The sequence below is a fragment of the Carex rostrata genome, chromosome 12, assembly GCF_964058835.1.
Source record: "Carex rostrata chromosome 12, lpCarRost1.2, whole genome shotgun sequence".
Lineage (NCBI taxonomy): Eukaryota > Viridiplantae > Streptophyta > Magnoliopsida > Poales > Cyperaceae > Carex > Carex rostrata.
In genome coordinates, this window is record NC_135929.1 from 10,828,462 (window position 1) to 10,853,243 (window position 24,782).

Sequence of the window (24,782 nt, forward strand, 5' to 3'; positions counted from 1 at the left end):
CTGCTGCGGTTCCTTTGGAATTCCAGATCGCATCCTTAAATATTTTACATTGCACGAATCTCAACAATAATTGTTTTCTCTGCACGGATCTCATAAGAGCTGAAGGGTTAGATTCCAAGCCAATTAACACCTCATCAATCCAATTCCAAGCCAATTAACTGATGGAATGCGATCACACGGATCGCTGACGTCAGCATTCGATGAATCCCACCCCACCCGCCCGCCCGCCTAATTGTTTCAAATCTCTGAGTCCTCTTTCGTTTGTTCTCTTTTCTCTCTTCCACTCTCCAAACCCTAACTAAACCAAACCAAACTAAACCATCTGATCGATGCAATGCCAAAGCTGATCGATGGAAAGCCAAGGAAAGCTCATCCACAAAATGAAATCGGAGGGGAGAGTAACTCACTTACGCTAGACAGACGAAATTCGTCATCCCCAAATCGATTTTGGGTGTAGACGAAAGAGAAGAGGGTCCACACGAAGATTTACTGACTTTACCCTTTTTTCCGCCTCTTCAGATTTCGTCTTTCGTTTTTCTTCCTAGAATCTAACTGTAAGTTCTCAACTGTATGCTGCTTTCTCTCCTTCTCGGTAGCCATGTGCTTTCTCTCTTGGTTTTGACCATTTGGGGATATTGAATTTGTTGATTCATACGCTAAATGTATAAATTTTATGGATGCACACAAGTTGTTTTTATGGATGCACACAAGTTGTTCGATGAAATACCCATGTTTGTATACCCTACATTACAATTGTTCTAAAACAAATGTACAAGTTATGATAAGATAATTATATATTAAGTCAAATATATCAGTAATCAGATCCAATATGAATTTTCTGTTTTTACTTCCTTTTAGGTCACTAATTATGCTGGCAGATGTCTACTGGCACATTCTGATACCTGCTGGCAAGCCTGTGAATGTAGTTGTGTTCTACTTTTTTATTTTATTCTTTTTTGTTCTATTACGCTGATTTAATTTTTCAAGTAGTTCGTAACCCTGGTAACAGAATTAAATTGTAAGAACTTTGTTTGAATTAATCTAAGGCATGTCTAAGGGCTTCTTATGAAAAAAAATCAGTAACTCAATAAATGAAAAGAAGGATGTTGATAGTAATATATGGCAAGTTAAGAATATAAGTGTCACAAGGTTTGTGTCACTGTAAATAACTAGTCAAGTGTCCGTGCTTTGCAACGGAGAATGAGATAAATAAAATGATTTTTTATGGTAACTGGAGTTAGCTAAAAACAAAAAGCTGAAGTTCATAGCTGAAATACAGGAACACAAAATTAAAAATTTCCAAACAAACAAACAAAAGATAGCCTACATCTCTCAATACCTACACGGACAACTAAACTGCACATGATTCAAAATTGTCACATTCTCCATGTTCAACCACATGAACGTCACTATGCAAAATGAGATCAATTGATTCAGTTCTTTCTTAACCGGTGGCTTCACTGATCACCGAAAGCAATCAAACAAATAAGTATGTGGTTAGATATATGACTAAATAAATATTAAATATTTAGATAAATAAGAAAATATATTTACAACAATGTACATCTATCCCTTTACATTCAAAACATTATATTGAAATTCACACCTCTGAAAAAAGGAAATGAAATATTAGACCCTAGAAAGATGTAAATGTCCTTTATACCCTCTCACTTCTACATTCTCCAAAATAATTCCAAACTACACTCTTTCACTATTTTTTTTTCTACACAAGTTGTATACATTCTAAAGGTATTAGAGTACATGGGGATGTTTCATACTCCTCCCTTTCTTCTATACGCTTCATGAGTTTTTTCTTTGCTTCAGATCCCATTGAATCACCAGTTGAAGCCTTCAGTCGCTGACAAAGCACAATCTTGTACTTCTCTAATGCTTCGCCTTCGAATTGCTTTGGTAAAATCTTCGACAGCAGCAAAGATGGGAATTTACTATTGGGTGTTTTTCTTACGATTACTTTTTTGACTAAAGAACTATTCACTATGCTATCAGCTGCAGTAGTTTCCAAACCGTAGTGCTGCTGCCATGCGATGAGCAACACATCACAGGTAGGATGTAGGGAAATGCTGGAACTCAAAACTAAGTAGACCTTGTAAAGTTGTCACTCGTCGGACGCAAAAGTTTTGCTCTCGTAGTATTTCATTTCACTTGCTTCCTCCTTTCCATTCCGTTTCTGCACACAATTTCATTTTAACCCATTCAAATTAAATAGTTTTGAGAATTATATATGAATCTAACCAATAAGATCCTAGATTAAAAAAGAATCTAGCATTAAGGATTCTGATACCTAGCTAGAATTGAACCCAGTAAGAAAAGCCCAAAAAAATCCAGTGGAAAAATATAAAGATGAAAGAAAAACATTTCATGCGAGATTATAACATCAGCCGATGGTTATTTTTATTAAATCATGACCATCAAAAGTATAATATAGTCTTGTTAATTCACCTGAAAGCCTCGTTATTAGAACATAAATGAGATTTTAACCTTTTAAGGGTAAATATGGAATTTGTCATCTGTTAATATTTTTGAAATAGAAAGAGAATTATAATTTAATACCGTGTCTTTAGAAACTTCCCAAGGAGCACCAACAATAATAATTTAATAACCTCATCCACATGACAGCAAGCCAAAACACTTGGACTCCTCCCACATAAATTCATTATTGGCCTGTGCGGACCCGAGTAGTACCATAATTAAAAATCAACAAACATACATGAGAATTTAAGTGCAACACCACTACATAACAGAAGCTAGCAAAAAAAAGTAGGGCAAACATGGAAAATCACCTGCCTGTGGTATGTGTGAATCCCCATGAGTAAGAAGTCACCAAGTTCTCTTGCAATTCTCAATATCTGATGAAACCCAAATGTGGTAAAAAGAAGATTCTATGAAATCTAAAAGTTATTTTGGAGGCTGTGTTTAGGCCAGGTACTTGTCAAATTAGGAAAATTATTTGAAAAAATTAAAATTGAGAGAGTGAAGAATTGGACCTCAACATGACCAGCACGGAATAGATCAAATGCACCGTCAACATAAACAATCGTTGAACCTGGACCAGGACCCTGTTAAACAATAATCAATAAGTAAGAGAAGAATCATTGCGAAGTATGTAAAACATGCATCGCAGAAAAAAAATTTCAAACCCCAAATTATATATGCAAGTTTCCTTCTCATAGATTTCTATTTCACTTTTCTGCGCACTACACATTAATGCAACACCCTAGTCATCTTGAATTTCCACATTACAACACCTGGGCTAATCCTCATAAACTGTTTTTGGCCTCATGCAGCTGTATTTAAACAAGTTCTTAGTAGTTCACAACATGTCTCACTGTAATATATATAAGTTATTTATGGTTCGCTATTCAATCTGCTGTGGTTGAAACTGCTTATTATGCAAGAGAATTTGAAGGAAGAATATATGAGTTCTCAACTAAAATTTATCGAAAGATCAGTACTTTGGACCGTGTATTGAATTATTGACATCTAACAAAATGAATCCTAATTAATTTGTTGTAATGGAAAGCATAAAAATTAGGTCGGTGATAATATTACCTTCCCATTCGAGAATTGAACAATACGTCAAGAGGTAGGCAAGAAATTTGAGATCTTAGTTAGTGTACCAGTGTTAGTGATGTCTCCTGTCTGACTGTTGCTCTGGCCGAATTGCCTCTGAAGAGGAGTGATTTTGTGTATCTCAGTTGGGACCTCTCTCTCATACAAAAGAGTATTCTACCTAAAATTTCAAAACATTTTAATACTGTTAATCTCAAACTAAACAAGGGACATAAATTTGAGTCCGGTATAATTGAAACCAACCTTCATTTAACATCTACAGTGAAAATAATGGAGAGGTCTAGATCTTACTCCAGACATGTTTAGATGCATAAAAAATAATATTCTTTTGCCAGTTATACACTTGAAACAAACATAATTACTTGAAATAATAGAAGACTCTGTCAAGAGAAAACTACATGGTCACAATATGAACATCGTCAGAAAAAGAACTGGTTTTGAATTGGCCTCGGATTTAGTCATACTCATCTAGAATTTCAGCAGACGAACTATGCTTGCTGTTGCTGAGAACTGAGACACCAAATCAGAAAGTTTAAATTCAATAGATTGTAATTGGAGATAAAAAGCATGCAAAATAAAAAAGAGGGGTGTGTGTATATCACCTGATACCCAGAAAAGACTGTACACTGCATACCAGATGCAAGAAGAAGAGACTCTCATGTTTGTAAATTCGATTGCTGCGAAAGTGCGAATACATTACCAAGTGAAGTGGCAACAACAGGTACATGAGAGAACTCCAAATGTGCATCTCTGCATATGCTTGCCATTGAACACGTATCGGGGCACGTGGTTGTAAAAGGGAATGAACCAAAGTTAAAGAGTCGGTTAAAAATGTACATTGCTCTGTACCTCGTGCCAGTACTGCCTGGACTACCCGGAGCAAACTGAGACGAATTTTATTCCGACACAGTGAAATATTAAGAAAAGAAGAATTTGAAATTTTACCCCTTTTTTTAGCGGCTTTGTTCTGCTCCAACTCCTCGAAGGCACGGGACCGTCTGATCTCTCTACACCACTTGCCTCGTCAGTAGCAGCGAGAGCACAGTCCCTGCCACCCACTGTACCAGACTCTGAGTAGGAGGCGGGCGGATGGCGCCGCCTTGGTTGTTCTCCGATGAATGCGAGGAACGCCATGGCAACGACGCTGAGCTCCCGCTCAATCCGAGGCAGAGAAAAAGAAAAAAGAGTTTTGCTAGGGTTATTTTCCTTCTCCACACCGGGAAGGAGAAAATGATAGGTGGCATCGGGAAGGAGAAAGAGAAAAAAAAAAGAGGAGACTCTCGCTCTATCTGCGTCGGGAAGGGAAGAAGGAAAGCGCGTTCCGCGCACAGCAACCAAGAAAAAAATTGAAAATAATGTGGCTAGTATAATGACTCAGATTATGTGTTGCATTGAAATGGGTATGTTTATAGTGAAATTTAGACTTCTACACGTTTTATACTATGAAACAGATGTATAAAATCGAGATTATTAATTAAAGGCTGAGATTGAAATGTGTTTTGATGAGTGACTCAGATCTATTGAATGAACGGGTCAGATTCTCTCTGGGTGAATAGAGCTTTGGAGTCCAAAAAAATTTACATGATATTTAGTAGTGAGGATATATAAGGGTAAAATAATCATATTTAAAAAAATATAAAATAAATGTCAAGTTACTCCACAATCTTTCTTCCTTTGCTATAAAATTGTGGAGCAAGTAATTTCATTTAAATTCTTCCCTTCCTCCTCTCCCTCCCCTCTGTGTCCCCTTCCCTTCCTCTCTTAATAGAATTGTGGAGCACATAAGGTAATTTCACCTCTTGAACTTGAAGGTGTTAATAAAACTCCTCTCCTCTTGATTCCTTTGTTTGCTCTAGTTTTTTTCTTAAGAGTGAGAAAGGCTATGGTACTATGCATAGCACGGATTGGTCGGTCTCTACTATGGTACTTTCTGACAAGAGTAAGCTCGGTCTCTACTAGAACACTATTTTTTCTTGTTGGTTTCTGCTTGGATTTCTTTTCTGGTAAAGGGAATTGATAAGAAAACTATTTTTTTATGGTCCATAATTTTCAAATCAAGTGATTGTCCACCAATCTAAAAAAATAATAGAAGAATTCTAAAACATGTATAAGTTGGTCTGCAAGTACATTATATATGTTAAACATTTTTACAGCAAAGCAGGAAGGAAGCCTAATAATTTGAAGGGAACTATACTTGGAGTAACAATCAGCTTAGTTGTAGACTTGTAGGTATGGATATATTAAATGTTCTTTTTACACTTGTCAAGAAAAGACGAGACCAATCAACTAGACTCTGCATTTCAGTTTGTTTAACAAAGAGAGAAATAGATACTAACGTGGCAAGGTGGTTGTTAGAAACCAAAGGAAATGTTCAGCATATAATTTTGTCAGAAAAATGATATGGTTATAATTAGCTCGTACTGGTATTTGATTGGACTAATACAATCTATCATGTGTATAATTTGGTTGGTGCTTTATAGTTCATGAGATGACTTCACTTTGTTTTGTAGGCAATAAATTAATGATATAGGGACGAACTATGAGTCTGAGAAAGTAGAGATTGTTAACTTGGAAAAGGCAAGGGTACATTTTTTTTTCTTTATTAAAATTTGAACAAGGCATGGTTGCCTTGTGATTCTCAATATTTGAAGACTAAAAACATGATTTTGGGCAAAATAAATATGTACATAAAGACAAAGTTATGTGTATAAAAAAAATATAAATAAAAGCAGGGATAATATATGTGAACTTGATTTCACAATGGGAGCTTAGTTTACTGTCATAGGAAGATTGCATGACTTCACAAATATAACTAAAACAAAACCAGGGACTAATTTGCATAATTACACCTAATATCTGATAGAAACATAATTTGAGCTTTTTTCCCTAGTTTATTCTTAAGAGTGAGTGAGGCTATGGTACTATGCATAGCACGGATTGGTCTGTACTATGGATTGATATTTTCGATTTTTTAAGTTCAATTAATTCAACAAAAAAAAGGGCTCAATTAGTTGATCTGATCTGTGAAACATAATCTCCATATGAAAATGTACTTGCCTACTAAATTTTACATTTTTTAGAATTTTTTTACATTTTTACATTTTGTCTAGACAAGTAGTAATAAATCATTACTTTTGAATGGTCTAGAATAGAATTTTTAGATCAAGTGATTTATACGTATAATTAAAAAATCTAAAATGTATGGTTAATTTCATTTATCCATTTGAAAGGTTTGAATATTGTCTGCTGTTTCCCTGTGGAATTAATTGTACATAGGATTATTTATGAGGTATATATATATATATATGTGGGTACCAAGTACTGGTACTAATATCTGATATTAGCAGTTTGAGTGTAGGGGCTAGCTCTGCAATTGTGGGGCCCAGCCCAGTGATCTGTAAGGGTTGATCTATAGTGGTGTAAAGTCCTTGCATATTTCCCAAGCAAGAAACAGTAAATATTAAATTTAGATGTTACCGGATAAGATTAGGATTTTTTAAACAGTAATTTATAGCAACAAATTGTAATAACTGATTTTTCATATGAAGATTATGTTGATTGGTTCAGAACGATAGTTTGGACTATAAAAATATATTGATCCATAGATCAGTATGCGCTATGGATAGTACCATAGCCTCACTCTTTTCTTAATTTCTTATGCTTATCGTGAACAAAAAAAATACTAAAAATGCTTCAGTTTGACTCGGGTGAGAGGATCTGTGTTGTACCAAAGAAAGCAATGTATGAATTTGGATGTGTGCTGTAACAAAGAAATATATCAGTGGAAAACATGTAGCTCAAGTTATGCATAGAAATGGCTTGCTGTTATATAGCTTTCTGAAATTATACATATTGAACATACAAAATGCGGTAGGTTCAATATCCATTTTGGAGATTTCTAGTGGATATTCAAGGTATAAGACCTGATATCTATTTAAGTTATAGGTTTACTTGTTAGGGTCTGATAAGCGCTTCACTGCATATTTACTGTTTTAAGGTATTATTGGTATAATATCAGGTCCTGTTCAATTCTTTTGGTCTCTTTTCTTTATTTTATTCTCTGAATCACATATTTCTGTGTCAGGTCAGATTTAGCTTATTCTCTTATACGTATTTTATGATTTTTATTTCAATCTTTTCTTTTGATAATAAAGAGAAAGACAAAGGACTTATATGTTATTTTGTTAAAATCTGAAAAAACAGCACCGTAAGCTTCTATTACAAGTAGCTCATAATTTGAAGTCAGGTCTCTCTCCGCCAGTCAAGGCAAGTGTCTATCTCTCTCTCTTTCTCTGTGGTCCGTACACTTGAATTTTATTTTGCAAATTGTGGAACAAAGGTCTAGTTTAATGACCTACAGTAATTTTTGTGTGGTTCCAGTTCAGGTCAAAAGAGGAGCTTTCTCAGATACAAGGTAAATTAAATTATGCTACATCTGACTTTAGTTGCATCTTTGGTTGGTACTTCTATAATTGATGATGCTGTGTTTGTTGTATGAGTGAGGCTGTGGTACTATGCATAGCGCGGATTGGTCCGTACTCCTTGTGATTCTCAATACTGTTCATTAATTATATCTTCTAAAAACTTATTTTTTGGCAAAATATGTAGATAACCAATTGTAGAGACCGGTACTCTAGCTTGGCTGATGCTGATGGTCAGGTAATTTCTAATTTCAAAGGTAGAATCTGGAAGCCAGTCTGAGGTGAACAAGGTGCATAACAGCCAGTTAAATGACAAATGACAAAAATTACTAAATTGCCCCTGATAGAAATTTCTTTTCTGTAATTACTCCTTTTTCTTTTGGATATTTTTGCAAATGAAAATACCTTTTTTTAATCAAGCAGAAATGACCAAGTTTCCACGTGTCTTTTCCATGTGATGCAAATAATTTTTTTCATAACCAGTTTACACAACATTAAAAAAGCATATGTTTGGGGGTGTTATTGGAAAATATCCGACAAAATGACAAGTACCACATAAAAAAAATGAATAATAACAAAAGAATTAATTGCAGGTTAAACTTTTGCATTACATAAGCATAATCCCTATTTTTTTTTTTTTTTGCTGGAGGAAAAAGCATAGTCTCAAATTAGGTAAATTAAACTTACATGACTGCATGTACAGGTTCTGACAGTGATGAGAGACAAGAACTCAGCATATTTTATAAATTTTGGTACAGTGATGTATTTTCTCTTTTATATAGTTATTTTTACCTTCTCTCATACAAAAGAGCTATAATTAGATTAAGAACTTAATGTGTACACAAAACTGGGACTTCACAGGGTCCTGTTTATAATTTCCCATATCCTCTTTGTCAGCCATTTATTCTTGTTGGATCGGATCGTCTTTCATTCCTCATTAGATTCTTCTACATATCTTAAATATTTTATACTACCTCCAAAACTTGCATAGTTTAAAGTTTTTTTTTTTTTTGGTTGCACAGCTGATATGATATGGCCCCTTATCTTTTCTTAAACAATAATGGGCTTAACAGGTTGAAATTGACGGGTTTGAGTCATAATGGAGTTAACAGGTTGAAATTGACGGGTTTGAGTCATAATGGGTTAACGGGTGGAAATTGACAGGATTGAGACATAATGGGCTAACAGCAATCAAGTTATGAAGGAAACCTGGGTTTATGTAAGTAAACTTCCGGTAACTGCAACTGGGATTCTTACAGCTGCAGAGCAAAAGACATAATAATTTTAATGGTCAAGTGATTTTCTATAACATAGTTTGGCTGTGAGTTAGTGAGGCTATGGTAATATTTGTATTGGAATTGGGATTGAAGAAGTTGTTTGAGGAGTTGAATTGGGCTCAAGTGAAGTTGCTGAGATGAGATGAGAGAGATCAAAAGTGACAAAGTGAAGTTGCTGGGAATGACAAGCAACCCTTGGTTAGAATTTATACTATTTATTATTATTTTTTTATTGAAAAATGGAGGGTAGTAACCATTGTTACCTGCTTTGGCAGTAAATATGCATTGGGGCACTTTTGCAAATTGCACTCACCTTTTGGCAACACTGGCAGGAAACACCCAGAAATTAAGTGCAATTTGGAAAGGGAAGTAGACCCAATATTGATGTTTTTGCAATTTGGAAACACCCAGAAATTAAGTCTACCCTGTTTTTTCTTAAAATATCTGCAAATAGACCCATTCTGTATTTTGATTAGATGGAATGAATGTGTCGACTATTATGTTAAATGTTGTTTTACAATAGTTGGTGTTTTAATTTTCCTGGTTAGACACATCATGCACATTGTTCCAGAAATAAAGTAATCAAATTGAATAAAAAGTTGAAAGAAGTAAACAGATGTACTTGCTAGCTAGGAAGTTTTAATTTTGATTCATGTATAGGGTGTTATGAATAAATTATCCTTTATTGTGTTGTGAACTCAGGTTACGAAAGCTAATTAAGTTTGTCTTTCTTTTCGGTTCTCCCACTGTGGCTAAGCCCGGCCTTCAAGTCAATGGCCTTAATTGTACATAAATTTACTAATCCCAAAATTCGAAGTTCTACTAGTATGTATTAGTGTGGTGATTCCATGGTACACAAGCACTATGTTTTCTTTTATATATTTCTTTTATCTCAATTATCACTGTCCAAGCAAAGTGAGGCGCTTAATTTGCTAGTAATAATTTAAAGGGCAAGTTGTACGAGAAAGAACTTCAAATTGGATGGAGATGTTTAAGTTCAGACCTCAAATTGAGACCTGATATTGAACAGGTTGCTTGGCTTGATGAAGATGGATTAGCTGCTCGAGTAGTTATGTTAATTTTAATTATTTAGATGTTGTGGTATGGATAATGCATAATGAATAGTTGAAAAATGTAGTTTTGGTTTTGGACAAAATGAGGGTCTGTTTTGTTAACATTTTTTTTTTCTTATATAATTGAGGTTATATGGTGGATTTTGTTTAGTAATATGACAGTTTAAAAGTCTTTCTTTTTTTTCTTTTTTTTTCTTGTTTGTATTATTTTTGCCTTCTTTACTTTCAAGGTTTTTAGTCCCAGAAGGAAATAAAGAAATAAATTAATTTCAAGGGTAAAACAGAAGCTGCCAATGATTTTTTTCCCCTTGTTATATCAAAATTAATAGCCTATTCCAAAAATAATTAATTTGTGGGAGGATTTCAGATGTACCAATCAAAAATTACAAAATTATATATTTACCATTAAATTTTTTAATAATTGACGTATTTATCCAATTTTAATGAATAATGATATTAATTACGTTTAACAAATCTCAAAACTGGGTAAATATGTGAGCTGTTAATATTTCCAATTATTCATTATATTAATTAGGTTTAATAAATCTCAAAACTGTGTAAATATGAGAGATGTTAAAATTTTAGAAATTAAATACTTAATTATAGAATTTGGAGAGAAAAATACATAATTTTACAATTTTTTAGGAGAGTACAAGTACGTAATCTGACTAGCAACCCATTAACAAAACATGTCGGAAGCTTGGAGGATGCATACGTAAGGTGTATTAAAAAATGCCCGAGAAAAATTTAATCACATAGTTAGCCATGATTGGAGGATATGTATATGTGTGTGACAAGAGGGAAAAAAAAATAATGTTATATACTCTAAAGTAACATAATACTTAAGGTAACATTATGACCGTTCGATCATTATGTAACCAAATACTACGGTACTTCACTGAGAAGTGAGAAGTGCGATATTTTCAGCCTTTGAGTATTATATTATCGGATACATATTTTTAAGTTTTATGCTTCGAGGCCTGTTGGGCCAATTTTCTACGTTCACTAGAATACTCAGATGACTCAATTGTTGAGTGCTTGTGATATTTTATAATATCGAAATTTATCAGAAAAAAAATAGTTATTATATGAAAAGATATCCCATAAAAATCACCTCAATTTCCCATGAAAGTCAGATTTTCTTCATTTTCATTTTCATTTCATTCCTTCCTAATTAATGTCGCTGTATTGGCTTGATCTACTCGGAAATATTGGAGGTATCGATTTCATTATACTTCCAAATAAGAGAAATTCTCAGCTAGGTTAGTTCAATTCTAGATCTGATCAGATGTGTTCTATCTTCTTATTTGTTAAAAATAGATGAAATGATTTCACAAAAATAATATCAGGTATCTTTTTTTTAATTGTTCTTAACACATCATACTAACATGCTGAAAAGAAAAAAGAAAAAAAAAATCAATTTTACAAATGACTTAGGTAATTATTTGTAAAATGAAAATAGTTAACAACTTGTGACATTTTTTTAGCAATTTGTTAATTAATCTATATATTAAAAGTAACCAAAATACTTTTTTGGAATTTAATCTGGTTACCCATGGAAATGTTGTATTTGGATATATATACGTGCTTCCAGTAGAATAGGAAGTTGGCATTAAAAAAAATATATATCAACTTTTGACTAGTTTATAAACGATTAATTGTTCAATAGTCAAATTTGAGGTAGCAGGTATATCCAATTAACGTCACTATAGAAGACAATATACAAAAGGGAAAATATAAAGGCCCGAATGGCATCTTTTTTTTTGGGGGACACATTATGATAATATATATATTTTTTACATAATTTAGCTTGAAATTTCGAGTGATAATTAACACCACATATGTTTTTACGAAAATTTAATAATCAAACCAACATATTTTGTTTGCTTCCTTCTCCATCTTTGATCACCCCAAGTTCTCCAATCCAGTTTTTGCTGATTATATGAATATTATATTTTGTTTTTTTGCAGCCGACTGCGACGGAAACAAATTTGCTGCGATCCGAATTAGAGCTACAGTATCCTGAAATTCCTGCCTTTTCAAATCTAACTATCAATTTTTTTGAGATGTGTACACAGAAAAACTAGTTATTTAGATATGCGTGCACATAAAAAGTTGAACAGTGGAATTTGGAAAACAGGGATTTCAGGGTAGTGTAGCTCTAATTCAGATCGCAGCAGATTTATTTCAGGGTACTTGATTTTCATTCATTCACGAATAACATAAGAGTTTTGAACTGCCTATTTTACATGCTGTAGTTTTCCAAATGACCTACTTTTACAATGGTTTTACAGTGCTGCAGTTCATGCACAATTTATATATCTACCTTCTTCAACCATGAGAATGTGGTGTGTATATATATATATTTTTATATTTAAAGTAACTCAAAAGAAGGCCAAATTTTAATAATTTGGCAGGGGTCTTCAATTATGTCCAACAACTTAGTTATGAACCAAGATATATATTACTCGGCTATTCTTAAATTTTCCACCAATAACTTCATCTCTTTGAGATATTTATAAATAATTTGACCAACCTTGGTTTGGTGATGTTGAAGGTATATTCCTTTAAATATTGATAATTTGCTTTTAACTCCATTTCCGCTTCTTCGTTCTAAGCCAACTTAATTTATTTCTTGCATGACAAACTTCGATCCGAACTAAATATGAAGCTCAATAGAGTTAATACTGAAACAAACATGAGGGCAGTTTTATCAAGTTTTGGCATTACTTTAGCCTTGTTTCAAGATTAATTTTTGCAAATAGCCCCAAGAAAAGTGGGCATTAATTGTAAGTATTAAAATGTTGGGTGTTAAATATAGCTTGCAAAAACCCATCACTAATAGGTAACTGAAACCAGGATAAATATTTTATAATCTATGTGATTTATACTGTTTATTATGTTTGTGCAGTTATATTATTTCTTGGTGCTTGCATGAAGCCTCCAAACCTGTCCATGGTGACCGAGTACATGGAAATGGGCTCATTGTATTACCTCATACACATGACCGGTCAGAAAAAGAGGCTTACTTGGCGTAGGAGGCTTAAAATGCTTCGTGATATATGCAGGTTTGTGTTAATTTTCCAACCAAATCTGAGTTCCATTGATGGTCAATGAAGATTCAAGCTGTTCCCATTTGGGTCCTTGAAATTTCAAAGTATAATATATATATATATATTTTTTCTAAGTGTATACTTTATCCTGTGTGTGTCTGTTAATACGATCGAGTACACTTCCTTATTCCTTCCCTTTTTTTCTGGTGAAGCTGATGATTATGTTGTCGACTGTAAACCATGTTAAATAGAAATCATAGCTTGAACGCTTATTGAACTCTTGTTTGTTAAATTGCTTATTTAAAGGGGGCTGATGTGCATACACCGGATGAAGATAGTACATCGGGACCTTAAGAGTGCAAATTGTTTGGTGAACAAGCACTGGATGGTGAAGATTTGTGATTTTGGGCTCTCAAGTGTTATGACATGCGGGCCCATGAGTGACAGCTCATCTCCAGGGACACCAGAGTGGATGGCTCCAGAGCTGATACGCAACGAGCCCTTCACTGAGAAGTGCGATATTTTCAGCCTTGGAGTTATCATGTGGGAGCTTTGCACTTTGAAGAGGCCTTGGGGTGGTATCCCTCCTGTTCAAGTAAGAGAATGAAAAAACCGGTTTTAGTTGGGTTTATTTGTAAATGAACTCATATACTGGTTTGTTTGCACATCTCCTGCAAATAGCACCAAACTGTTCATACAAGGTTTAAGCCAAGCAAATTAACAACCATTTTGACGCTGTTTTTTCATAACTGATTCAGGCATGCTTGGAGGCCAATGTTGAAATTTACTTTGTTTAATTTTATTTTCCCTTTACGGTGAAGAGAAGTGGAATTACAAAACTGATGCACAGCTGATGGAATATTAGTATTTTAATCAACTTTTTGATGAATGGTTGCAATAAAACATGTAAAATAACATATAAAGCATTAAAATTGGAATACGATCTCTACAATCAGTCTAGCTAGTAAGAAAATGTGACATAATATCGTTTTTTTTAATGAAGGGACTAGGCTCGAAATTCCAGAAGGTCCACTTGGCAAGTTGATCACAGGTAATTTTAAACTGTTGTCTTTGAATAAAAAGTAAAGAAGAGGGAAGGGCAAACTGTAATAAATGGAAAATTTTCATTTTTCTCCTTCGAAATTTCTGATTTTTGCAAGAGTTAATGCTATTAGCTCCCCTTATAAAATGAAATTACAGAACAATTTTCTAGCTCCTCGCCTGTGCATCTTTCTGTAAAATGTAAAAAATTCTTCTGGCAAAGGATGTGAGACATGTTGATCTCAATTTGGACCTTGTTTTTTCTGATTTAGATTGTTGGGCTGAGCCTCATGAAAGACCGAGCTGTCAGGAGATCCTGACCCGTCTGATTGACTGTGAGTATACCCTCTCCTGAGTTACCAGACTCAAATCACACGTACAGCTACATTCGGGTTTTTAGCACAAAATTTGTAAATTAACTAAATTTACTTGTGAGTTTTTGTAATATATAAGCTTTCTACGAAGTGGTATAGTAGTCTTCTAGTCAGCGTATACGAAGAAACATAGCTTGTTTTTGTGTTTGAATTGGATATATATAATTATCTTTTTTGAGGTAGCAGGCAAAGAATTGGATATATTGGTATTCAATACCACATGTAGTCTGACTATTTTTTTTTTTTGGCGGAGAAATGCCCGTAGGCTTGCATTAATCAGAACTGTTTCATTACAAACTTTGATAAGTAATGTATTAAAATTCCTCAGTTCCTAATACAAAATTAACTAGGCCTAAACATAGGATAAGTATAGCCTCTGCACTTCCCATTCCCGTTCCCTGTAGTGTGACTAGTTACCTACGTGCTTCCTAAACAAATAAACTATATAAATTGTAATTTAGAATCGGCCTCTTTCGTGATGATGTGTGATATTTTATTTTAAAGGTTGCAAAATATCACAAAACATTTTGCAGTTCTGAACACGAGTATCAGTTCTCATACAATCAAAAAAGGCACTGGGCCTTTATGTGTTGCCAAACTATATTCTTCTGTATAGAGTGGTAAAAACATGCCGTGTTGTGCTGTGATTAATATGCTGTGATTTTGGTCTCGTGCCGCGTTGTGACCAAGTGAACAGTCACACGTGCTGTGCTATGACCAAAATGTCAAGGGGTGATCACGGCACACGAGTCACGTTGCACCCAAACGTATTGTGTCCAGTCACATTTAACTATTTTTTTCATAATTTAAATTAGTTTATTCAAGATTCACTATTTGATCAAGATCTAACGGTTCTGATTACGGGTGACTCGCGTGACCACGTATTGTGCTGTGACTAGATCTTTTGCGTGACGTGACGTGTCAAATTTTCAAAAGATGACCACGACACATGAATAGTCACGGCACGTGACAGTAACACGTGCCGTACTGTAACGTAATAGAGCCGGCTCCGCCGTGTAATTTTTCCCACTCTATAGAACTTTATATAGTGTGTAATGCCAAAAATCTGTAGTTTCTCTTCTTTCCTTATTTCCTTGTGCACTTCTCTTTGATAATGTATTTGGGTCTTTTCTCCAGTATACGCATGACATCAGTCAAATCCATGAATAACTTTTTTTTTTTTTTATGATTGGCGGCGATAGTCGACAACAAAAATATTGATAAAAAAAAGTAAACAATAAAAAGTAAAACCATATCTCTAGCTCCCACATAATTACAATGGATATTTTGTATGTTTTTTATTTGGCCCCACATTCTACCGCATGCTCTCCATCTATCAATCTCGAGTGTTGTAACTTCTATGAGGTGGCACACTAGCTTGTGCTTGTCAGGAAATAGCCTCCTTGTTTCTTTCTCTCCACAACACCCTAGCACCTGCTGCCTATATGCCACTCCATTTGCCCCTTTGCGTTTTTATCAAATTAAATTAGTCATCAACAAATTGATAAATTATTAAAATATAAAAAATTATTTACATTTTTATTTTGATCGATCATGTTACTTCATAACACACCGTTATTATAAATTAATTATCAATCGCTTACGAACTATCTTCATTCTAGAAATTGCATTCTGATTTTAATTTTCAAACCATCTTCAAATATTTTTACAAATTATTTTGTATTTTTGTTATTAATTTTTTTTTTGCATCCCACAAATTTAAACCACAAAAGCTTTTGTGGTGCGGTTTCAAATTGGCACATAGTTTGGAACCGCACCAATAGTACAATTCCATGAGTTTTTCATAGCATGTGTGGTTGTTGTGGCAACGTGAAAAATTGATGGAATAGTACCATTGGTGCGGTTCCAGAGCTGAGTTGGAGCCGCACCCTACTATTTTTGGAAGAAAAAAAAACACTCATTTCCTTTTCTCGAAGAATTAATTTTATAATTTCTAAAAATGATATGAGTAGGATGAGTAGGATCCTCATGGACTTAATTTTGGAGCTTAAAAAAAAAAATTAAATCTAGACAATATTTCACTGACGTGGGAAAGCTTAGGCCCCCAGTAGAGAGAGAAATGAGATGAAGACATTAGGGGTGTCAACGGTTGACCATCTTACTGATGGCAAAGCAACAAAATACAAACAGGCTTTGATTTCCTACCGATGGCAAAGACAAGAATTAGCATCTCTTGGCTTCTAGCCGATGCTAAAGGCAAAACGGGCTGGACCCGTTAATTGTATTCAAACCAACATGTTGGTTGATAGAAGAAGAAGATCGAAGAATGAACCACTTATAGTTGCTCGCTGGAACTGATCAAGATAAAGAAATCAAACGAAAGATGAATCAGTGGAGCAAAATAAAAGATATTTAATAAAAATTTATGTATGAAATTACTGCAATAAAAATTACATGCAAGCTAATGGTTACACTCTTACATTCCCTTACCATTAAACAATCAAGTAACAATATCCATACATGGTTACACTCTTATTTTCATAAAAAACGACCCCCCCCCCCCCACATACCACATAATCAAATGAAATTCACATATGTTATACTAAAAGTGACATAAGATAACTGATATGGAAAGCATGTAAACAACATCATCTCATCTTCAAAATGCCTTATGAATATTTTATGTCTCACTATAATTGGCGCTTTGGGATGGCTCATCCTTCTCCTTAATCCAACAAATCCCATCGTTGGGGAATTTATCGGGCCGGGGACATCCCACATATTCCATGTAATTTAAATTCGGAAATAAGGCCCTCACCTCTTCCCAGTCGGTTGAAACCAAATTTTTTAAGAACCTGAGGCGCAATTTCTCCACTTTCCAGTTTTTATGGGAAGGAATTTCTGTAAGGTTCCCACCTCTCATATATAATTTCTTCAATTTTGTCAGTTCGTCACGGTTCATCAAATTTGATACATCACCTTTTGGATAACATCTGATATCCAGCTTTTCAAGATTCTTTGGTAAAGAGTAGTTTGGTATCTCCTGACATTTATGTTCTCCCCATGTAATTGTTAATATCAAAAGGCATTCCAGAGAATTAAAGTCCCTGAAAACTTCGGGACTCATGTCAGTGGTAGTTCTAATGCTCAGCTTCTTGAGGTTTTTCAATTTTGAAAGATCACCTAGCCAGCATGACTCATTTTTTTTTCCCACGCTGCCAACTAGAAAGCCCTTTAACACCTCCAAATTACAAAGCTCAGATATCCACTTTGGCATATGATCTAATAGATAGCATCCCGAAATATCTAAAACCATCAGCTTATTGAACCAGCTTTCTTGGATTAATCCCCATCCAATTAATTTCTTGAACCTATGGGATAAATTTTTTTTTAATGTGGACCTTGGTTGCTCTGGTAATTTAATCAGATTATGACAAGACCTGAGATCTAGTATAATCAGGTTTTCTAGTTTCCCAATGGATTCAGGAATCTCTTCTATCCCCGAAATGCCTCGCAGGCTAAGGTAGGTCGTCTTTTCACTCAATTTTTTTAATACGTCAGGATTTTCGATCTCAATGTGGTCAATTGACATTGTTTTTTTAGGCCCAGTTTCATTGGCATTATTGTCAGCCTTCGCTTCTGTGTAACGCCAACTTCCTAGGTGAACCACCTGCAACTCTTTGTTGATGGGGACATTGTCAACATTAAGGTACTTCTTGTCTAGATTTATATGTACTCTCTCTTTGAACCATTCCCCAAAAAAGGGCGAACTGGAGTGTTCACTTTGGTCAAAACTAAAGATGACATTACTCATATTGGGGGACAACAACCATTTGTGTACTGTAGGGTTGATGGTGCATCGGTTGATTACTTGATTTTGCTTTCCGTTATGTACGGATTTGAGGAAACCTTTCTTCTTCAGACCACAATAGATTGTGTTACCATGCATCTTAGCTTTTTCCCAACTAGTCCGAGGTAAAAGCCCTAGACCAATCCACCAGTAAATCACAAATCTCTTCTCTAGTTCTGTGTTTGCTGGAAAAATGCCAAGGCTATACAGGCAAAGAATGGCATGGACGTCCAACTCATTTAGATCTTTAAAATCCTCTAACAATTTACTCCCTTGATAACTTCTGTTGGATGATTCTCCGACTTCAAGAGGCAAATCAGGTGCCTTCTCAGGTGCCTTCTTAGGTATATGTGAAAGCATACAAAGAATATCATTTAGTTCGTTCATTACAGTGATTTCTTTCATTTCATCCCTTTTCTCATTATGATCAATCCAGGAATCAATCTGTCTTTCTATCTTTCCAAAGAGACCAATTAGCTCCCAATCCCATTTTTGTATGCCACCAATACTATCTTTTGTCTTTAAAACTTCTGTTTTAATTTGGTCGATGGTTGTCGCCATCTGCGAGTTCTTAGAAACTTTAATCTCCTCGGCTAGGCGTTTCAGTAGTGGTCCAATGAAGTCTACAGCACTGGCCTTTAACTTGGTTTTGTTTTGATTGTTGTTCATTGCAATGGTTTTTCAGACCTAAGAAACAATAGTTTTGTCTATTGAGGTTAGAGGCTGAATATATTATATATAGCATGCATAATAAAAACCTTAATTTCTACATTAATATGCTTAGTCAAAATCTATACTGAGACAGTTTTGATAGTATAAATAATGGCAAATTAGATAATATTACTCTAAGATTTATCAAATTTGTGATCTTCGACGAAAAAATATTTTTGTAAAATTTAAGGTTCTTCTTAATTTAGGTGAATATTTTCACTTATGATTGGAATGCTAAATTTATATATTTATTAATGAAAAGTACAGTTTCAAGAATTGAAGTTGTCATAAATTCAAATTTGAATATTATGAAGTGATGCGTGATTTCTAATGAATTCAACCTCCTTTGATATCTAAGTTTGATTGGATGTGTTATGATATTCAGATTGTCTAAGAAACTTCAATTAGTTTTGGAAGAGAGATGTGAAACACCAATTCTGTATTAATCTTGTAGAGATTGTTGTTAGTTTTCCAACGGATTTTCCAACAGGTTAGTTGATATCTTTTACCGATTTTGAGAGGGATTGTTGAAATTTGTACCTTTACTATTAGTATTTTTGTTAGGGTTCTTTTGGTAAAAAGAGATTATAGAGAAATCTAAAGACTTATTAGGAAAATGTAAGCTCTATATAAGCCCAAGTGGCTCATTAATAAAAGGCAATTCATTTTTGGCTCAAAACAAGTATTCCCTGGTACTATTTTCAACAGTTTTCTTTTTTTCATTGGGTCTGTTTTTAGCTTAACTTCTTCAAAACACATTGTAGTCAATTTTAGAATGTCTATGGCTATTTTGAGATAGCGGAGTACTGTCTAGGTTATTTAGGCTGGTTAGTGGGAGTACATTTAATTTATTTTAGGATATTTAAGTAGGAATCTTATGCCACAAAATGGACCCTTAAAGGGCATGTTAGATGAAAATTAAGTTTTGAAAATTATTTAAAAACTTTTTTCTTAGTTGTAACTGTAAGAATGCTTGGAGATATTTTCTCCCCATAAAGTATTCAAAAGTATTTTTTTTTGTCATGTATTGTGTGCTTGTTATGCTTTTGTTCTACCAAATGGTATTCGAGCTAAAGGTTCAAAGTGCCAAGTTTGACAGTTTGGTGACATCTCTTGGTAGCCTCTACCGAGTTTAAAAAAAAAAAAAAAAAAAGACAGTTTGGTGACATGCTGAATTATCAAAAAGACAAGAGACTGGAGTTTTTGGCTATTGATAGATGGAATTGTTGCATGCCCAAGGACTGGAAGATGTTATACTTGACAAAGCACCAGAAGACGCAACAGATTTGGATTGAAAGAAAATCGACCAGAGAGCATTGCATTTTGTGCGACTAATGTTGTCTATGATTACGGTACACTATGTTATGAAGGAGATCACGAAAATAGGCATGATAAATCAATTGGAAAGTCTACAAGACAAACCATCAACAGGTAATCAACTCCATCTCTTATGATTGTTGTTGAATTTCAATATGGCAGATAAATCATCGATAGTGGAGCACATAGGAGAGTTGGTTGACATTCTCCATCAATTGAACTTAGATGACTTTGAATTAGACGGGAAATTGATGGAAAAACTGGTATCAGAGCCATCTTCGTTGTCGACAGTCGATCGGTGTATTCAGGGCTTTGCTATTTCTACTGCCGCTATTTTTGGGGTATCAGTTTTCACTTCTGGGGTGTACATCATGCGAAGACCATGCTAACATCTCCCATTCGCGTGCTAAAGAGCCGCACTCTCCTGTGGACCATGCGTGAACCAGGCGAAACACCCGTGAAGTGCTAAAGAACCGCACATTGAAGACAGGTAAGCCCCGTCAAGTCAATGCTGCATCCTTGGATTTCTGCCAGCCACAATTTTCTTTGTTGAACCGTGGTACACCCGTTCTACTTTGGCGCACTTCCTGTTCTATGCAAAGACCACTGTGCGCTGTGTTTTTAGTGAGCCAAGGGAAGATCAGGCTCCTGAACTGGTTGCAAGGGTTATACAGGGGCTTATACTGGTTCTACCAGTATAGTAAGTCGTACGTGAAGGAAAATATAGAGCTGGGTTCTATATTTTATCCCTAATATCGTTGTTAGTGCCTCAAAATTTTACAACAATGCCGATGATCTAGGTTCTAGTACAAACAACATCATACATATTGTTGCATTGTCTTTTGTGCTGCTATGAACAAGTTAAATTCTATTTCAAATGCTGGTCCGACAAATTCTGATTAGTTTGTCCAGATTTCTTCCTAAAAAGTCTTTGGAATGTTTTTGTAAGCATGGTTCTGAAACTTGGTATTGGAATCGAAATCGGATGAATAGGGTAAAATCGGCTGAATTGGATCAGAAATTCAATTTTTTTTGTCAAAAGTTTGGTTTGTACTAAAATAATAAGAAAAAAAGGTTAAACATCAATTTGTTAAAAAATAAAGGTGCTGAAAAATAAAAATGATTTGCTAGTCTTAATATTAATCGCTAAAAAATAACAAAAAAATAAAAAAAAAATCATAAAATTAAAATGGAGGTATCCATGAAAAAAGAAATGGAGAGGAAAAGAAATAAGAGGAAAAGAATTAGGAAATAAAAGGCAGCGAATGGAAGTGCTTCTATTTCTATACACAATGGATCCTCGTTGCTCCTGGTTCACGATGGACCAAATGGTTTTTCTATTTCTATACACAATAAAACAATACACACCATGTTTATTTAAAAATATAAATATTTTTGTCTTTCTTCCTCTAGAGATCGCTTCGATCGTTTTCTTCCCAAAGCAGATTACCCTTCTTTTTCTTCCCAAATTCGTGACTATCCCTATGTAGACCCAAATTGATCCAAAAAAAAGTGCAAAATCGGGTGAGACTCGGTCTGACTCGGATGACACTCGCTTGACTCGGGTGAAACTCGGTCTAACTCGGCCTAAAAATCGGATAACTCGATCGAGTCAAACACTGTTCAATCGAGTTTTGATGAAAAATCCGCATGGGTTTGACACTCGGGTAAAACTTGGTTCGGACTCGACCGATACCGAGTTCACTCAGCCGAGTTTCCAAACCATGTTTGTAAGATTAAAAAATTCTGCTATAAAGTTCTATAAACTTAGCATGTATATGATACATTATTTGTTTTATATTGAACTGTTCAATATGTGTGCACATGTCTCGTTAGCTTTCGGTTGATATCAAAATTAAGTATACATTAGAGAATTCTTATGAGGAAACTTATTTGCCTAATCGTGATCAAGGTGAAGACGAATATTTCGGAGAAAGTGGTGGCTTACTGCTTTACGAACGAACAGCTAACTGACAATATCTATAATTGTAAAAAGTTCATGATCAGATTTCGATATGGTGCTCATGCATGCGGTTAATCTAATATGAATACAAACAAATTTGCTATTTAGTGGTTAAAAAATGCCAGAAACTAATTGTTTTATTAATCCCCCAAATTATTAAAGCCAAAATAAAATAATGGGACTCTTGAGGTTTCAAATTCAGAAATATATTTTCAAAATTCGTCGCAATATTTTTCCAGAATGTCTCTTAGTACTCTTCAATGGACAAAAAAAAAAAAATCAATGGTATTATTCTTCCAAATATAAACTGAATTATGTTGGTAGTCAAATGTAATATAGAAGTATGTTGAAAGTCTTATTTATAGTGTTTTATGCTGTCAGGAAAATTGAAATTCGTATTTAAGTCAACTATATATAAAAAAAAATATGATTAAAAAATTGAGAAGGTTATAATAAAACACAGAATAAATTTACCTTGTAAGATATTAGTGTTCCTCTTGTATATAAGAATCTCTAAGTTGTTGCTCTAGCATTCCGTAAATTTCTTTTTGTTGATCTAATCTTCTGATTCATTAATTCTCTGTTAACTCTTAGAGATCGACAGAAGAAAGTATCTCCTGTGAAGGGCAAGTAATTAATCACTCTTAGTATTATATGCTTATATTCGATGGACAAAGCAAAGTTGATGGTATAATTGTTGGAAACGTGAACTTAATTAAGTTATTACCCATTGGTAATAGCTAGAGCTGGCAAAAAAACTCGTGGTTCACTCAAGCTCAATTTGAAAACGAACAAACCACAAGCCAATTTTTTATTCGTGGCTAGCTCGCTTTAAAAACGTGCGAGCCACGCGCTACGTCTAGCCCAGCTCGGTTCATTGCCAGCCCTAGCAATAGCAAATATAATAAGTAGGCGAGAAGTCTTAGTCTTTATTCATCCAAGTTGTTATAGAAAATTTAAATTCTTACTGTGAAAATAGAGTATCAATAAATGTAATATGGGTCTGCATAAGATGCAAGATGTCTTGTTTATTTAATATGACATTCGGATTTATTAAAGGAAGAGAGTTAAAAAATGGTTTAATATATATCTACAAAAATATATTAATATTTTCTCCTACACTATTAAACTACCAAATATTATTAGAATATTAACAAAAATAACAAATGATTAAACCAGTCATAACAACAAAAATAAAATAATAAAAATTGGAAGCCAATAATAACAGTAACAGTACTCATTAGATATTATTAGAATTAATAGAAGTAATGATGAAATGATTTACTAAATTCAAAAATTGTGAAGGTTATAAGAAAACTCAGAAAGATGAACACAAGAAAGAAAAGTTTTTACAGATAACATCGCCTCAGGTGTTCACGAATCTCCAAGTTGTTGCTCTAGTATTTATTTCTTTGTACTGATTCTCTAATTCTCCGTTAACACGTAATACTGGGAACTAAAATTTGTGCTCGAATTCTGCAATAGCAATGGTCAAATATATAATCTGCCACTGTGTCGTCAACATCCAACACTGAAATTCATTAATGTAAAAGATAAATACAAATATTTCCATGAAATTACCAAATTTCGAATTAACTGAGATTTAGAAGAGAAAGGGAGGATGGGAGAGAGAGCAAATGAGAGAGATCTTGCTCCAATTCAAAGAAGATAAAATAAAATAAAAAATAATGAAACAGAGAGAGACAACCTTCAAGAGAGAAGCATCAGCGACCTGCGACCAATTAAGAAGCAAATGTTATTATTGTTTGTATCATTATATCCTTGAACGAATCTGGATCCAATTTAAACAGAGGGGCAACCCGGTTATTTTATTTGGCCTTTCCATTCGCTTCCATTTAAGTCCTCGTTATCACCAGAGCAACTTTCTAGGTAGCTACAGCTAAAAAAAACAAAATAAAAAAATAAAAAGTAAACTAAAATTTTGGCAAAGATAGCATGATTTATTTTTTCGTCAAATATAGCTCATATATATATTTTCTTTTATTTTTGTACAACAAGCCAAGTATATTAAATAGGAATCGACTAACAATCCCCTTCATTTTGTCTCCTAAACGTCTTCCTGACTAACTGATGCGCAAAGTACGACAGAAACCACTAATTACTTGGGGAACCGTCTATATTTGATGTAT

At 34.2% G+C, this 24,782-nt stretch overlaps 3 protein-coding genes and 3 long non-coding RNA genes across 7 annotated transcripts in view; 3 read left to right on the forward strand and 3 right to left on the reverse strand.

Moving 5' to 3' along the window:
• The window catches only part of LOC144562554 (jacalin-related lectin 19-like), a 60,819-nt gene that overhangs the window by 3,409 nt on the left and 32,628 nt on the right, over positions 1-24,782 (forward strand). The gene's annotated exons all lie outside the window — the stretch shown is intronic.
• Positions 224-9,641, forward strand: LOC144563560 (uncharacterized). Its single transcript, XR_013514381.1, has 3 exons — positions 224-554; positions 859-1,172; positions 9,398-9,641. It is a non-coding gene; the product is annotated as an uncharacterized LOC144563560 (long non-coding RNA).
• Positions 1,164-4,187, reverse strand: LOC144563559 (uncharacterized). Its single transcript, XR_013514380.1, has 5 exons — positions 3,990-4,187; positions 3,571-3,751; positions 2,572-3,077; positions 1,306-2,188; positions 1,164-1,241 (listed from the first exon to the last, which is right to left on the reverse strand). It is a non-coding gene; the product is annotated as an uncharacterized LOC144563559 (long non-coding RNA).
• LOC144562557 (uncharacterized) lies at positions 12,728-13,169 on the reverse strand. The gene is made up of 2 exons (XR_013514149.1): positions 13,051-13,169; positions 12,728-12,996 (listed from the first exon to the last, which is right to left on the reverse strand). It is a non-coding gene; the product is annotated as an uncharacterized LOC144562557 (long non-coding RNA).
• LOC144562555 (serine/threonine-protein kinase CTR1-like) lies at positions 13,180-15,011 on the forward strand. The gene is made up of 4 exons (XM_078311747.1): positions 13,180-13,430; positions 13,722-14,012; positions 14,399-14,466; positions 14,729-15,011. The coding sequence occupies exons 1-4, from the start codon at positions 13,297-13,299 to the stop codon at positions 14,809-14,811; spliced, it is 576 nt and encodes a 191-aa protein (XP_078167873.1). The 5' UTR covers positions 13,180-13,296; the 3' UTR covers positions 14,812-15,011.
• On the reverse strand, positions 17,368-24,749 carry LOC144562547 (disease resistance RPP13-like protein 4). Of its 2 annotated transcripts, XM_078311739.1 has the most exons (5): positions 24,341-24,749; positions 23,986-24,163; positions 23,360-23,518; positions 23,107-23,249; positions 17,368-19,328 (listed from the first exon to the last, which is right to left on the reverse strand). In XM_078311739.1, exon 5 carries the CDS (start codon positions 19,308-19,310, stop codon positions 17,472-17,474), a length of 1,839 nt encoding a protein of 612 aa, XP_078167865.1. In that variant the 5' UTR covers positions 19,311-19,328; positions 23,107-23,249; positions 23,360-23,518; positions 23,986-24,163; positions 24,341-24,749; the 3' UTR covers positions 17,368-17,471. The 2 variants fall into 2 exon arrangements, with proteins under 2 accessions (XP_078167865.1, XP_078167864.1); XM_078311738.1 differs by lacking the exon at positions 23,360-23,518 and having other exon boundaries at positions 23,986-24,749.

Coding starts and splice junctions, on each gene's coding strand:
- LOC144562555 (XM_078311747.1), top strand. CDS start 13,297: ATGAAGCCTCCAAACCTGTCCATGGTGACCGAGTACATGGAAATGGGC. Junction 13,431..13,721: donor ATGCTTCGTGATATATGCAG/GTTTGTGTTAAT, acceptor GCTTATTTAAAG/GGGGCTGATGTGCATACACC. Junction 14,013..14,398: donor GGTATCCCTCCTGTTCAAGT/AAGAGAATGAAA, acceptor AATGTGACATAA/TATCGTTTTTTTTAATGAAG.
- LOC144562547 (XM_078311739.1), bottom strand. CDS start 19,310: ATGAACAACAATCAAAACAAAACCAAGTTAAAGGCCAGTGCTGTAGAC.